We start from the raw sequence: 13,854 nt of genomic DNA, 5'->3' as shown, positions 1-13,854 counted from the left end.
CAAGACACAATGTTTTGATGGGTCACTGTTGTCTCTGTTTAACACGAGCCTGGTAGAAATTACTTTTGTGCTGACATAAAATAATTATAATAGATGTGATATTTTTTGGTAAATTTACTATCCATAAAATATTCAAATATTCAAAATGCTAAGTTTATAATATCCCAGGTATATCGTATTTAGCACAACTTTTCGGGATGATCAACATTTAATTAGGAACAGTCTGTAAAAGATGTTAAAGCTGGAAGAACTTTGTCAAGCTTTCATGTAATTTTACAATTATTTATTGTTGTTGTCTATTTGATTGATGTGTTTTATCATTTGATTTTGACATTTGATTATGGACTTTTTGAATTTTCCTTCGAATTCAGTAATTTTGTTATTTTATATTTTATAATCAATATAAATTTAGCTATATATATATTGTTTTAACCTTAATTTTAAACTGATAAATAGAATCAATTTTTTTTGGATGTCAACATGAAACTTTTACACTAACAGCAGTAATTTTTGTATCTGGAAGTGATATTCAAGCAATCATCTTTCCATATTCTAATACCAGAATAAACCGGTGCCACACGTTACATGGCATCATTGTTACATACTTTGGTACATACCCAAAACATGTTGCTAATATATAAATAACTGTCAAGATGGAAATATAGTTGATTCAAAAATATAAATATATTTTTTTATCAATAGTTTGTTTAGAGAGAGTGATGAAAAATTGCCACATTTAAAAACTCCTGTATATGTGTATTGTTATCGTTGAATATGCTGTTTTCATTAGACATGTTTCTTTGTCTTCAAATGTATTGCCAAATGTCCAACGAACTATCTGCAATCTTTGTTTTATAAAATAGAGCATAAATATTATTGAATTTCGTGAAATAAATGCATTCCAGATTTGTATTATATCGTAAGCACTGAACATAATAGAAAAATTCAAGTAATTTAACAAAATGTAATGGAAAAAGAAATTGAAACAATTTTACAATGAGTCAATCTATTAAATATGTTTTACTGGACCTATCTTATATATGTTCATGTTAATGATTACACTTGACCAATCCATTATATATACATTCACTTTATCTATTCATTTTATATGTTTTCACTTTATCTATCCATTCATGTCAGCCTTTCTCCTCACCAACATTATACCATCTCTTACTGGTAGCAATACCTGTTGATAAACAACAAACTTCTGTACTCATGTCCATTTACAGTATATTAAATTGTTTTTATTACAATTTTTTTGTCTCATTGAATAATGCCATTATAAAGTTGTATTCTGGCTGAGTTTCTTCAAATGTGTTGATTTATTTTATAGATTAACGAATAAGTGCTAACGTCAATAACATCGGCCTGGTACGCTTGTGCAGATAGTCCAATTATCAAGTGTAAACTAATATTATAAAAAAAAAAAAAATCCATTCACCACAAAAGAGACTTTATTTATCACCAAATTATCAACTCATTTTTTTTTACTACACTGTGTAAAGATTTTGAGCAAAATTCACGACACTTTATCGGGATAAGCCTTTCAATAATATTTAAATTGCAAAAACAACATGGAACGTTAAATTTGTGTTATTGACCACTATTTTAGTCAATCAAATGGCAAAATCAAAAACTCAATCACAACTGTCATATTCCTGACTTGGTACAGGCATTTATGTAGAAAATGGTGGTATTAACCTGGTTTTATAGCTATCTAAACCTCTCACGTGTATGACAGTTACGTCGAATTCCGTTTTATTGACAACGATGTATGAACAAAACAAACAGACATGATAGGTACAATTGTCACGTTTCCTTTTCAGATGCTACATGAATGAATGTTTAAAGGTCAGCAGAATAATGGAGCTGCAATTGTTGCAGATAATGGAGTATATTTTTACATGTCTTTTTCGTCATTATCATTGGGTGTATTGTATTATTTTCATCAACAGTTACTTGGGCGTTGAAACAAACAACTGTGGAATTGCATGTTTTGACTGTAATGGGATTTCATTTGCCAACATGTAAAATAGTTTATTATTCTCTCTGGGTTTTTTTTGTTGTTGTTTATTTTATGTATACCACCATGTACAGTAGAAGAATTTCAATATCAAAAGAATACAAAATAAAGAAGTATCTTTAGAAAATATGTAATTAATTCGACGTTTTATGGGGAAAACATGCATTGACATACATGACATATGTCTTGTCTTTGTTTAACCGCCTCATTAAACTGTCTGGTATGGTCTCCATACATTCCACGTGGTTTCGTTGCATAAGCTGTACCATAAAACATGGCATTATCAATTACCATCGTTCCTCCTGGCGCTAACAATGAATCCAAACATATCTGAAAAATTCCTTAAAATTATATATGTCGGTGATGTTTATGGTGGCATATATTTAGATACAGGAAGATGTGGTATGAGTGCAAATGAGACAACTCTGTTAATTCATACATTTGTTTGTTGTCTTTCTCATTAATCTGTAGAATTTTATAAATCTTAATTAATTTCATAAGAAAATACCTGTACCAAGTAAGGAATATGACTAGAGATGTTATCCATTCGTATTATGTGTTTGAGATTTTAGTTTTGCCATTCGATTAGGGACTTTCCTTGAATTTTCCTCGGAGTTCAGTATTTTTGCGATTTTCCTTTTTATATCATAGAAAATACTGATTTATAAACCCATGGGTTTATACATCTTTTTATATTTATTATTTTCAATATGACCCTTCATTCTACGGCTACTTAAAATAGATATTTTTCATTGCATAATGGCATGTTTTTCTTATCTTGCAAATGATGAGTTACACTTAAATGCTGTAAATTATACAATGATGAAATTACTTAAACAAAACGTGGATGTGATATGTTTAACTTAAGGTTCAACTAAAGTCAAAATATAGGACAATTCATAAACATCTAAACTTTGCTTGTATTTTTCAACATATAATGAATAAAGTCCTAAACTATGAGAACATATATAAAAAAGAATATGTGGTAAGATTGCCACAAAAGACCAAAATGACACAGACATTAACAACTATAGGTCCCCGTATGGCCTTCAACAATGAGCAAAGCCCATACCGCATAGTCAGCTATAAAAGGCCCCGATAAGACAATGTAAAACAATTCAAACGAGAAAACTAACGGCCTTATTTACTGAAAAAAATGAACGAAAAACAAATATATAACACATAAACAAACGACAACCACTGAATATATGTTCATTTAAGCATACTTTTAAACATATATACACTGTGTAAATTGTAAATAAACTTGAAATTGTTATGGTGTGGCCCAATCGGTTCTTAGGGTGAACACCAAACAGACTGGAGGTATGTGAGACGTCTTTATTTGCTTAAAAATGGTATGGACGGATACTGTTATATGTAATGCAGGGCAATCTCATGTTGATTTGTCACATACATATGCTGTAATGGCATATATTACCAATTTTTGTATTGTACCTTTTATATTCGTTCGCCTAGATACCAAGAAATTAACTGAAACTCGAACATCAATACATTTTTTGAAAAAAATCAACATGAACTTGCCCTGCATTAGATATAACAGTATTCGTCCATACCAATTTTAAATAAATCAAGTCGTCTCGCAGGACTCCTGAATTTTTACTTTAGTGGAACCTTAATGATAGAAGGAAGAATGCTTATCGTGTCAACTGATTTTTACAGCTTTTTTTATTTGTATATTCATTAAGTCACTCTTTGAAATTTTGGTGACGATTCGAGCCGAGTAATATGCTTCCTATCTTAATTTAGACATTAAACTTAAGAAAATGAAACTGAATGAAATACTATATCTTTTTTCAAAAGAACACCTTGAAATAGTCTACATATCTTTTTTTGTCAGCGTCAATAAATATGAAGTCGAACTTTGATCCCTTTTTGACTAAATCTGGTAATGTATCTTTAGCATACCCTACAAAATAGAACATACAACAAAGTTACCTTCCCGAAGAATAGTGGGCTGTCCATAACTCAGATATGCACGTAAACGAGAACTGGGTATATATAATATTGAGATATAGTGTGCACTTTTTTTCAAAATTATATTTTAAATGTCTTGCTAATGAGAGAATATCAAATGTTTAACTTAAAAATTCATATATTCAGGCTTTATATTACGTACATGATCTGAACATTAATGCAATGCTCTCTTCTATTTTGGAATAGGACTTACCATTAATACTTAATCTGAATGCATTTATATTTAATTGGCGTTTGAAAATGTGATCATATAATACACTATGTATAAACCAAATAGGTTGCAAATAATTAAAGGTATACATATGGTTAAAAGGCAATAGTAGTATAGCGCTGTTCAAAAGCCATAAATCGATTGAGAGAAAATAAATCCGGGTTACAAACTAAAACTGAGGAAAACACATCAAGTATAAGAACAAAACAGAGTACAAAAGTGCAACAAAAAACATACAACGATGCAACATTCATAGAAACGAACTGTTAGATAACAACTGTCGTATTCCTGACTTGGTAGAGGACATTTAAGGAAAATATTGTGGGTTGAATCTGGTTTTGTGCCTATCCAAAACTCCGCGCTTTGTGGCAATGTTAAATATACCGCTAAAATTATAACATTGACTGGAACAGAGTACAAATAAATGCAACAAAAAACATTCAACGATGCAACATTCATAGAAACGAACTGTTAGATAACAACTGTCGTATTCCTGACTTGGTAGAGGACATTTAAGGAAAATATTGTGGGTTGAATCTGGTTTTGTGCCTAGCCAAAACTCCGCGCTTTGTGGCAATGTTAAATATACCGCTAGAATTACAACATTGACTGGAACAGAGTACAAATGAATGCAAAATCACAAAAAAACAGAGAAATACATAAAATAAATATATATAATAGTACTTTTCAACATGTCTGGCGCAAATATAAAATTTCGTTCCTGGTTTTATGATGAGTTATTCTGTAACATCAAACGATCAATGTAAGTTTCAAAAAAATTGATATACATCAAGATAGGTATCTTGTAATTTTATTTGATGTACTTTGTAACAATAACATAAGAATTGTGTTAGTAATGGTGCAACTAACTGCTTTAGCCATTCTTCCAAATCAAACTGTATAAAACAAATAAATACATTTCTCCATGGTCAAAAATAGTAGCATTCACCCCCTTCCCTTTCATGAATGTAACCTACCGAATTGGACTACTTACCGGATTTGTTATCCCATAAGCAACACGTCGGGTGCCACATGTGGAGCAGGATCTGCTAACCCTTCCGGGGCACCTGATATCACCCCTAGTTTTTGGTTGGGTTCGTGTTGCTTATTCTTTAGTTTTCTATGTTGTGCCATTATGCTTAATATTGTTTGTCTATTTGTCGTTTTCATTTTTAGCCATGGCGTTGTCAGTTTATTTTCAATTAATGAGTTTGACTGTCCCTCTGGTATCTTTCGTCCCTTTTTTAGAAAGTTGACTTCTATATCGAAACCTTGATAGCATTAAAGTTAAAAGAAAATATAGGTCCCCTTTGTTTTTCTCAAAGCAATTTGTATATATCTCCATTTCCTGTTGATTCTACACTTAAAGATACTTGTATCGTCACAACGTGAAAAAAAACTACTAGTTCCTTCAGGAAAATGTATTATTCGCCTTAAATATATAATGCAGAGTGTATGATATATCTAGTAATAACAAATTATCGGCTGCATACAATCAGGCTGCTAACCGATCGGAATTAACCGTACTATAAACTCTGAAAACTATGTATTTTGATAAAAGGGTTGCGTCAACGCCATTGCATGGTGTTGTGAAACCTTTATGTGTCATTCATATCAACCATTTTCGAATAATTATCATTATCTGGTTTAGAAAGAGTGGTAGGAAAAATGCAATGTGACAAACTTTTTTATTTCTGAAAATTTTAGGTTTTTGAAACATGTGCATGTAATTATTATTAGATCAGTATCACTCAAATAAATCGGTAACACGTTGTACTATAATATACAACAAATATCTGTCTTGTGCAAGATCAGGCCTAAATTTTCTTTTTGAAGAAAATGACAACCGTAAATCGATAAATGAAAAATGGAACAAAAAACAACAACTGGAATCAAAATATTGGACCTTACAACATACCAAACACACTTTCAATACCCGACTACTATGAAAAATTATTGGTTCATGGACATGATGTGATAGGGTCAGGTCAATCCAGTAGGAGAAGAAGAAAAGGAGGAGGAGGAGGATATTGCTTGTATTTGCAAATCGGCAGCATCAAAATACTAGTACACATAAATCTACTTTATCTATTTGGGCATCTCATAGTTATTTGATCTTTACCTAATAGTATTTCGATCTTAGTGCCATGAGGGGATGTGTTAACCATATTTCTAGCAAATTCTGCGACATATGGATCAAAGTCGCATGTGGTAATTTTGCCATCAGAAGGCAAAACTTCTGCCATTCTTAAAGCACTGCATCCAGTAAATGTACCAATCTCTAACACATTCTTAGCTTTGGAAGAACTGACTAAAAACTGCAAAAAACAACCTGCAAATATATTTACACCAAAGAGTTATTAATCAAATTTAAAAACCTGTTTGGTATTTTTTGGCCTTACAAACATATAAGACAAAGGAAATAATGAGTGGTACCTTTTCCATACGCTATGGTATAGTGTTAATAGTTATTATATATTATCTACAATTGTTGAAGATCATTTTCCCCACAAAACATTCTCTCTGTATTCCGTAATATATATAATAAGCTTCCACAAATTCCACATGAATTTAAATCCAAGAGACTGCAATACCAATACACCCGATTTGCTTTAGTTTTAAATCATATATTATGTTATTGCATGCATATATATTTTTTTTGACCAGGATAGTTGTTACATGACAAAATAATCGATATGAATACATAAAAAACAACGCAAAGAACGTAAGAGTATGAGTTTTAGTAGCATTCAATAAGAATCTCAATAACAAAATAGTTAAAGTTTACAGGTAGTACAGACGTCAACTCTAATAAAACTGTAAATAAAGAAATATCTACTTGTATAACTTCTTCCCACCTCAACATAACTAATTGACTGGATTGGCATACGACCCTTTGATGTTTGTAGGATGGATGTATCAGGTATATTTCAGAAAATATGTGGTGCTAGCTATGCCAGAACAGAGAAATAAAACATGAGCTAACCAAGGACGGGATAAAATTCCCCATAAAATGCAAGAGCTAATTTTGTACAGAATGGACATAGATTAGCCAGTCTAGCAACTGATTGGATGCTAGCTAATATAATAGTGAATCAAACTATAATTAGGATTGAATGGGTGATTCCTTTCTCTTTTACTTTTTTTTAAACATTTTATTATTAAAAACAGAAAAACATCTTTCTAAATGAAATTAAATTAAATATTTATTTGTTTTCTGATCTAACCAACGATAATTATATTACAAATACTTTGGATTTGTTCAATGTAAATAACAATTGATACTGATTAATCAAAATGATAAATGACTTGTGACTTGTCCAGGTTTTTTTTAATAGCTAAGTTCTATGGATTGAGAAGCCTAATATTAGAAACGGCGTAAATACCTGTGACATTTCCAGACATCATTGAAGTTTTCATATTGAATTTTATTTTCCCTTCCTGAAACAGATCATTCCAAGGATGATCCAAGGTCGCTTTGGCTATAGCTTGCACTTCAACGCTGCTGTCTGATGTGTGATCACCACAAAATCTTTCTCTAGCCTATTGTCAAAAATATGAGATGATAAATTGGATGAAATTGTACGTTCAAGCATTCTTTTACAAAAAATCACTACTGCCTAGTTTCAATTTTCTTTTCAGGTGAAATCTAGCACGATGTTTTTTTAGCAGGGACGCTAGCACGATCGAACAGGTTTCGTAATCGTATCGAGCAACCGATATGAATCTTTTGCAAAAAAAGATATTCATATAGTTTTTGTTTAACTAATTTATCGAGTCCACGGACGATTAACATTGTATATTCATATTTACGATTTAAGGACATTTGGTTACTTTCTTGTTCAGCTGTCGTCTCTTTGACTAACATCCCACATCTGCCTTAATGAAAGCAGTATGAATGTAAAAATATGTGAGAAAAAAATGAAATCATTTGGATCATTTTGATAATCCTATATGTTCTCCCATTTATTCGTATTGTAGTCCCGTCATGTAATGTTGTAATTTTAATGTTATATTTAACATTGCAATACAAGCAGGAGGTTTAGCATGCAACAAAACCAGGTTCAACCCAAATATCGAGGTTGCAATGAAATACTATGATTTCAAGACAAATAATAAACAACAGATACAATAATAAAAACGTGCATTTAAGAATAAACGTTTATTTTTGTAAACGCTGAAAAACTGATTTCTCGATACTTGAATTCTACTACTCAGTAGCTATTCTGAATTGAATATTTGTTGTGTAGCAAATGAGATATTTACACGTGTCAGTGTTATCGACTGTGTTGAAGCGCATAATCAAACGTTTAAGTTGAGATATAAAAGTTTGATTAATCTATCATGTACAATGTAACTCTGTTCCAAAACCATTACTTAGGGTATTTCTCATTAAATATTACCATCATCAGCTCCTCAATATTCTTTACTCTTTCCTTTATATCATCTGAAATCTTTAGGTCTTCTCTGTTTAATTCCGTTCTTAAGTCTTGTATCTCAACGAACACTGGATCATAGTGTGACATCTTCTCTTTTTCTTAAGTTGAATGGTTAATAAAACGAAACATGAACATTGCTCATATTCAGATTGACTCGCTTGATATGACGTAGAGAGTAGCAATAAAAGACTTTTTTCAAGTGTCTGTATGTATATTATGCCATCAATTTATAATCATATTCTTCATTTTCTATTAAAAATGTACATTGCAATTTCTAACGTGCGATTTACAGTCTTTATAAAGAAAATGTCTCGAATACATTGGGAGTAAGACATTCTATGATGTCTCGAATACATTGGGAGTAAGACATTCTATGATGTCTCGAATACATTGTGAGTAAGACATTCTATGATGTCTCAAATACTTTGGAAGTAAATGTACTACTGTGTTGTCTATATTCTGAACATTGTAACTGTCTCGAATACTTTGAACGAAAATGAACTAATATGATGTACAGTAGTTGTCGTTTTTTTATGTAATATATACGTGTTTCTCGTTTCTCGTTTTTATGTATATAGATTAGACCGTTGGTTTTCCCGTTTTAATGGTTTTACACTAGTAATTTTGGGCCCTTTATAGCTTGTTGTTCGGTGTGAGCCAAGGCTCCGTGCTGAAGACCGTACATTAACCTATAATTGTTTACTTATTTTTGAATTATTATTTGGATGGAGAGTTGTCTCATTGGCAATCACACCACATCTTCCTAATCTATCGTGTTGAATATCAATTGTATAGTAATTTTTATTTTCCTGTTACAAAACATTGAAACATTGACACAACTTTTTGGAATTTTGGGTCCTCAATGCTCTTTAACTTTTTACTTGTTTGGCTTTATATTTTTTTCGATCTGAGCGTCACTGATGAGTCTTATGTAGACGAAACACGCGTCCGGCGTATTCAATTATAATCCTGGTACCTTTGATAACTATAGTATATACATTGTAACTGTTTCAAATACTTTGGAAGTTAGTAATATATATAGTCTGTACATTGGAGCTATCTAGAACATGTTTAGGTGTACTTTTCTAATGGGGTGTGTGCAGTCTTAAAATAGAAACTGTCTTGAACACTTTAGAAGTAAGGGTTATATCGTAAATGTATGTAGTCTGTACAAAGGAACTGTATCGAATACTTTGGGTGTTAGGCACGTATTTTAAATCTCGGATGGCCACTATTACAGGACTAACTTATTGTACTTGTTGTTAATTTGTTCTCGTCTAGAACATGCATGAAGTATTTACCACTGGACGCTAAGCAACAACAAATTATTTGAAATGGATTTGGACATAAATTTCGTCATTTAAAGTTGTTAATGAGAGAAAAGATTTTCTTGTCGTTTTTTCTAGGTATTGCATTAGCTTGTGTGCTTCCATTATTGTATGAATATAAGAGGTAACATTATGTTTGATAACGTCACTGAGTGTGGCTGATGTCTTAACTAAATGTTTCTTTTTTTGAAATAGAAGCATTCCATTACTCATATATAGATATAAGAAGATGTGGTATGAGTACCAACGAAACTACTCTCCATCCAAGTCACAATTTGAAAAAGTAAACAATTATATGTCCAAATACGGCCTTCAGCACGGAGCATCGGCTTACAGCAAACAGCAAGCTATAAAACACACCATAACGACTAGTGTAAAACCATTCAAACAGGAAAACCAACGGTCTAGTCTATATAAAACAAAAACGAAACGAGAAACACTTATGAATCCCATCAACAAATAACCACTGCACAAAATACATCAATCAGATAGTTTTTGTTTGACCTTTTAATACAGTTTTAAGACTTAGAAAGGCTAATAGTTTGACAAATTGTGTACAAATTCTTTGAAAGAGGGACCAAATATACCAGAGGGAGAGTCAAACTTATAGATAGAAAATAAACTGACAACGCCATGGCTAAAAAAAGAGAAAAAACAAAATAATAGTATAGAAGACACAACATAGAAAACTAAAGAATAAGCAACATGAACCCCACCAACAAACCTGGTGTGATTTCAGGTGCTCCGGAAGGGTAAACAGATCCTGCTTCTTATGTGGCACTCGTCGTGTTGCTGATGTTATTACAAATCCGGTAAATAGTCTAATGCGGTAGGTCACATTCGTGAAAAGGAAAGGGTATTGTAGTAACGACATAAGGAACATATCTAATTCCATCAGTGAAACGGTTATTCCATAACAGTCAACCAACTTCGTGATGACGGCAGTAAAATTTTACGAAATGATGATTTCAACTTTTTAACTCTTGGTTAAATAGCTTCCTTGTGAGTAGCAATCCTCTATACAAGCCCGGGAATATCGGATCAATTGGGACCGGTTCAATTGGGAGATATTTACTTCGCTGCTGGAATGTTGAAAGATTGAAGACTTTATGTTGATCTGTAAAAGAGGGACGAAAGATACCAAAGGGCCAGTCAAACTCATAAATCAAAAATAAACTGACAACGCAATGGCTAGCAGTGAAAAAGAGAAATAGAAAAACAAAAGTACACATGACACAACATAAAAAACTAAAGAATAAGTAAATGTATTTTCGTTATTTGCGTCATAAGATTTATCATTGACGTTTTACTAACATCTCTCATTTTTATGTCAGAAACATATAGCATTTAGAATAGAAAGAAGATACTAAAGGACAATACAAAATCATCAGATGCAAAAGGAAGGCAACAAGCCTCGACGAAAAAACCATCAACATTTCATAAACACCAGGGAGAAAACCAAAGGTTTAGCAACTCTCTCCACATATACAAGGATTATGCATGTGAACATCCTAAGGCATGGCCTGGACCCAGTGTTGTGAAAAGTCGTTAAATACGGGTTATTTTTTTTGTATGTAAGACGCGTGTTGCATCTACATTTATTTTACCTCATTTATCATTTTCTATATAAAATGAGTTCACAATATTTTCACTATTTTTCATATCACAAGCTTTGAACTATTGGACTGGAGTGAAACTATTTGACCGCAAGCGTCATTGTATTTCTCGGGATTTCAAATGCAGCTACGCGATTGGAGGATTTCGAAAACAACGCGGTAGTAACGACGTCGTGTCCTACCTATTGTTTCTATTATAATGTTGAAGTCAGTGCAAGACGAAGCCTTAGCTTTTGAACATATCTATGAATTACTCGTTATGTTGTGGTTTCTTCTTTTTTGATATTGCGATAGTTAATTTATCACCGCCATTTATTGTCTGTTTCGATATAATAAAACACTTACCGACTGGATATTCGTAGAATAGTAAGTTAATTGTCCCTCGGGTACAACTATTGCCCTCGGTTACCCCTCAGGACAATAGTTGATCCTCGTGACAATAAATTTACTATTCCACTCATACCCAGTCAATAAGTATACAATTATACGACTCTCCAAGGGATCTTTTGTATTTCTTTTATCAGACCACAAAAAATTAAAACAAACTATGAACGTTCCTTATACTTGTGGAGCAGGATCTGCTTACCCTTCCGGAGCACCTGAGATCACCCCTAGTTTTTGGTGGGGTTCGTGTTGTTTATTCTTTAGTTTTCTATTTTGTGTCATGTGTACTATTGTTTTCCTGTTTGTCTTTTTCATTTTTAGCCATGGCGTTGTCAGTTTGTTTTAGATTTACGAGTTTGACTGTCCCTTTGGTGTCTTTCGTCCCTCTTTTATGTCAGTGTTTAGCAATATCAACCTATATTTGGAATGCATCAGAGAAATATCTTTATAACACAATTAGAAATATATGAAAAATAGAAACAAAATATCTAAACTTAGCAACTATATAAATCTGCTGATGTCACTTAAAGGGATTAGGATTAAACATATTTATATAAACTTACCAAATTTAATTATATAATCACTTATATAACGTCAACCATAAATTTGAGGAAATTTATGTAACAGTTCTTTCTTTCAATATTATTTTCTTTGCGGATGTGCATGTTCTATATATATGATTCATAAGTGCTAAAATCCTGTCATTTAGATTTATATAGAATAGTGAGAAAGGAAAATGTACTCAACATCAATACATATATTTTCAAAAAATCATTTACAAAATGTACAGGCATTTTCTGTAAATCTTTGATTTGTACCAAATGAGATTGACATGCGTATTATGAGCATTTCATGCGTTAAGGACCCTTTTATGGATGTAACAGGGATGTTTAAACCCTAACATTTGAACTCCAGGGATGTAAAAGTGTGATAACAAACGTTAGCAGTTATATGACTAAAGGGGACATAAACAGAAGCACCAAACTTACCCAATGACAACATTTCTATGTAGCAACATTCAGGAGCGCCTTCATGTGGAGTATATTTCTCCCACTCAGGCAGTTATTACAATATCCCACACCTTCATTTCTTATCACAGTTTTCTTGATAGAGTGCTGCTGCTATCAAAAAAGTTATCTATCCTACAGTTCTTAGAGGTGAAGTTCAATGTTATTCATTCCAAATTTTATGGACGTCGTCATCATTTGGATGAAAATTATAGAGTACCTGTTTCACATATGATGATAAATATGTTTCAATTTTCGTGACCCAGACCCGACCACATTAATCGTAGAATATGATCTACCAAATTATATTTGCTCACCAAACATGTATTAACATTATAAGGGACACGATTGGTGCCACATTTAGTAGAATTTGCATCCCTTCTGGAGCACCTTCGGTTTTCATTGGGAGTATTTTTGTTCTGTTTTAAGTTCTCTGTTTTGTTTGTATAGACTGGTGTGTTTTTCTTCAGTTTTTATATATTTTTTTATTTTTGTCAGGTACTAGTATTGTTAATTTTTTATTTGATTCGTTGCGCCTCTTTTTTTAGTAAGGGGGTTAAACATTAGTTTGTTATTAATGATTTGAAAAATTATCATCGGAGATTTCCACAAAAAAATAAATCACGTCAGTACCGTGTCACATACCACAGAGCTGGTGCTACCTGAATAATGTACATTTATATATATATATTATGCTTTATAAAGATTTTTGATTATATGCTTTATATGTGCATATTTATCACGTAACCTTCGTGCATCACACATGTTAATGGACGACTCGATTCATAAACTTCTTTAGGAGAACGAATAGAAGTAAGCTGTATCTTCTTACTTTCCGCTTAATTGACTAT

The 13,854-nt window shown here is 32.1% G+C and overlaps 1 protein-coding gene across 1 annotated transcript; it reads right to left on the bottom strand.

Moving 5' to 3' along the window:
* Positions 1-950: 950 nt before the first annotated feature.
* LOC134706508 (O-methyltransferase MdmC-like) lies at positions 951-12,685 on the bottom strand. Its single transcript, XM_063565514.1, has 7 exons — positions 12,560-12,685; positions 8,633-8,766; positions 7,616-7,772; positions 6,352-6,561; positions 3,850-3,950; positions 2,198-2,353; positions 951-1,186 (listed from the first exon to the last, which is right to left on the bottom strand). Exons 2-7 carry the CDS (start codon positions 8,753-8,755, stop codon positions 1,124-1,126), a joined length of 810 nt encoding a protein of 269 aa, XP_063421584.1. The 5' UTR covers positions 8,756-8,766; positions 12,560-12,685; the 3' UTR covers positions 951-1,123.
* Between the last annotated feature and the right edge of the window lie 1,169 nt (positions 12,686-13,854).

The sequence above is a fragment of the Mytilus trossulus genome, chromosome 2 (genome assembly GCF_036588685.1).
Source record: "Mytilus trossulus isolate FHL-02 chromosome 2, PNRI_Mtr1.1.1.hap1, whole genome shotgun sequence".
Classification (NCBI taxonomy): domain Eukaryota; kingdom Metazoa; phylum Mollusca; class Bivalvia; order Mytilida; family Mytilidae; genus Mytilus; species Mytilus trossulus.
The sequence above is the reverse complement of the archived record's forward strand: the minus strand, read 5'-3'. Positions and strand labels throughout refer to the sequence as shown.

Coding starts and splice junctions, on each gene's coding strand:
- LOC134706508 (XM_063565514.1), bottom strand. CDS start 8,755: ATGTCACACTATGATCCAGTGTTCGTTGAGATACAAGACTTAAGAACG. Junction 7,773..8,632: donor ATATTGAGGAGCTGATGATG/GTAATATTTAAT, acceptor TTTTGACAATAG/GCTAGAGAAAGATTTTGTGG. Junction 6,562..7,615: donor GATGTCTGGAAATGTCACAG/GTATTTACGCCG, acceptor ATATATTTGCAG/GTTGTTTTTTGCAGTTTTTA.